Genomic DNA, 2827 nt, shown 5'->3' with positions numbered 1-2827 from the left:
AAAAGTGAATATGAGATATTTTATATTTTATATTAAAAAGTATCAGGACGAAATTTAAAATATCTCGAAAAGTACTTATACTTCTACGCAAATGGAAAGTAATAAATTCTTGATTAATACTGCAGTTAATACATTGAAAGGTAAAAATAACATAAGTTGTAATATAAATGATTTTGCCTACAAACACGAAACTTTTTATCTGCCTGCAGAGCAAGTTACAAATTTAAATGATATGGATGACACAGAAAACAAGCTACCTGAAAAGAAGACGTTATTGAATAAGTTTAAAAGGTCAAAAAGAAAGGTCATTACAAAACATCTTAACATACGATGTAAAGCTGACAGAGCAAAGCTGAAGGGCTCGGATTGCTGGGAATGCAGAGAGGTAATGCAATATTAACAGTATAGTTATATAACATATGAATAAATAAAGAAATATAAATAAATAAATATAAATAAAAAAATTATAAATATAAATAAAAATAAATATTTTTCTCATAAAAAAGTAATTCGTGATATTCGATTTTTACTTTTAGTATTATAACAATTTGGGATTGCCGGAAGAACAATTGCAAAAACGAAAAAATCAAATCTCGCGACATCGACACAAATATAAGCGACCAAATACACCACCAGGTATAATATTTTATTTTATTATTATTTTTTATATATTATATATAATAAATATAATCTTTTTAAAGGTTTTTGGGATCCCGAGTTTCCCGAGACATCAGACACTGATTGACAGCGAATAAAAGCTGAAATATTTAAAGGTTCGACTTTTTACTTTATAATTAATATATCGAATATATCATATCGCTCAATCTTTACGTGATCTTCAAACGATCAAACCAATGACACTACCTTATGTCCCCCTTAAAATCATGTAACTTTTGTCTGAATCATTTTTCTGTAAAATGTTTTTCTAAAAAGTTACTTTAGTGGGTAAATTAAAATAGCCTACCCTGTATATTTCTAAACCTTTTAATCTTGCAAAATAGTAGAAATTTATTAGTCTATAACATTAGTACAGTTTTAAAATTGCTGTTTCTAATATTTTTATAGGAATGTTTGCATAAAGAATATTGTTGTAGAAACATAATACCATTCAAGTGTTACGTAAACATATTTTGGAGATTGTTTGAATCTTTCTTCATCCATGCAGCCTAAACATTTAGTAAGGAGGCATTTCAAAAAATATACAGTGCTTATATGATTCGTGAATACTACTTAGAATTTCTTACAATTCTTTACAGGAGGGTAGAGGCAGGATACAAAATATCTTACGTTATATTGTATTTTGTAATATTTTCACTGTAAGTAAAATACTCTCCTCATACGAACTTTTTAATTTAAATTAACAATTTATTTTTGTAATGAATAATCCATAAAAGTTGTGTGTTTTTTATTTTTGTGATTTCTCAAAATAATACATCCTTTTTCATGTATAAAACAATAATTTATTATTAATTAACAAGGCAAGAAGTCCAGTAGTCATAAAATCTTGGAAAGTTTGGAAAAGTCATGGAATATTCTTAATCATGTAGAAATTCGGGAAGTCATGGAATTTGTGTGACTTAGCATTACCAAAAAAACAACCTCATAAAATCATGTTTATTTTTATATTCAAAAAAACTTTAAAGTAATATTTTGTAAATTTTTTAAAAAATATAAACACCTGAATTAACTTCGCTGTATGCAAACTAAGATTTCCGTCAATCTCCTGTCTGTACATATTTACGTAATGCTTGAATAGTCCCTTTACATATGTTTATAGAATTTGAAAATAATTTGTATTGCAGACTCTACAAATAATTCAAATCTATATGAATTAAATTATGAAGAAAGGATTAAAGCACGTAACTTGCAGGTAAATGCAATAAAAATGTTTTAATAAAAAATGTTATAATAGGGAAGAGACATGATATTACAGAAATGCAAAACTTTTTTATATTATAGCTGATAATGATTTATGAATTATTCCTACATATTTTTTCCACTGTTTTGTGCTTAAATAACTTAAAAAAACTTTTAAAATTTAAATTACAAGTAAACTTAATTGAAACCAACTCAAAAAATTGTAAAACAATTTATAAATTTTCCTTATGAAAAAATTCCGCAGAGAAGTTCTCCAGAAAATCGGCAGAACTTCCTGCAAGATTTTCTTATGGAGTTCTCTGCAAGATTTTGTAGAGAATTTTTTCGTAAGGATTAAATTAAATTAATTTACATTACTGCGAAAGTTACAATTGTTTCTTACAATATTTTATGTCAATATTTGAAATATTTAAAAAAATCTTGTGTGAAATATTAATAAGTCTTATTTTATTGTATTTTAATTTTTTTGACTTAACTGGCAACTTTTCGACTTAACTCTTATTTTATTGTTTTGAAATATTTTATTAAATGTTTAAAGCCTGCGGCACACGATGCTTTTTTCCTACCGGATTGCTAGCTGGCTTGTATGCTTGCTATCGTGTGAACAATTGTGCTAGAAATTATATGTTTGCTTGTCACGCTGCTGACAGATCTGCTGGATTTCCATGATAGAACATGTGCTATTTTTCTTCCATCGTTTTGTCCTGGCTCATTGTGAGAGCCAAACAAAGTTGTACAACTTGATTAGGATTAGGTTAAATAAAAAAAAGTTTGACGTATTCTGACGTTTGATATAATTGACTCCACAAACGTCGATAATATCGTAATTTATTAATAATTAAAAATAATGCAATTGCATTTTTTCGATGTTGTACTACAATAGCAATGGCCTGCTCCATATTTATTTACCGATTGACAGCTCATACACGAAGTATGAGCCAGTACAAAA

The 2827-nt window shown here is 27.1% G+C and overlaps 1 protein-coding gene across 1 annotated transcript; it reads left to right on the top strand.

Moving 5' to 3' along the window:
- The first annotated feature begins 130 nt into the window (after positions 1 to 130).
- Positions 131 to 1871, top strand: LOC112457088 (DNA endonuclease RBBP8-like). Its single transcript, XM_025019969.1, has 4 exons — positions 131 to 385; positions 537 to 636; positions 702 to 773; positions 1803 to 1871. Exons 1-3 carry the CDS (start codon positions 233 to 235, stop codon positions 743 to 745), a joined length of 297 nt encoding a protein of 98 aa, XP_024875737.1. The 5' UTR covers positions 131 to 232; the 3' UTR covers positions 746 to 773; positions 1803 to 1871.
- Positions 1872 to 2827: the final 956 nt, after the last annotated feature.

The sequence above is a fragment of the Temnothorax curvispinosus genome, unplaced genomic scaffold, assembly GCF_003070985.1.
Source record: "Temnothorax curvispinosus isolate PA1 unplaced genomic scaffold, ASM307098v1 QBEX01007503.1, whole genome shotgun sequence".
NCBI classification, from domain to species: Eukaryota; Metazoa; Arthropoda; class Insecta; order Hymenoptera; family Formicidae; genus Temnothorax; species Temnothorax curvispinosus.
Note: the sequence above shows the minus strand (reverse complement) of the source record. Positions and strands in the feature narration are given on the sequence as shown.

Bases quoted from the DNA above. Each gene is read 5' to 3' on its own strand.
- LOC112457088 (XM_025019969.1), top strand. From the start codon at position 233: ATGGATGACACAGAAAACAAGCTACCTGAAAAGAAGACGTTATTGAAT. The intron at 386-536 runs GTAATGCAATAT...TTTTACTTTTAG, and splicing joins ATTGCTGGGAATGCAGAGAG to TATTATAACAATTTGGGATT. The intron at 637-701 runs GTATAATATTTT...ATCTTTTTAAAG, and splicing joins GCGACCAAATACACCACCAG to GTTTTTGGGATCCCGAGTTT.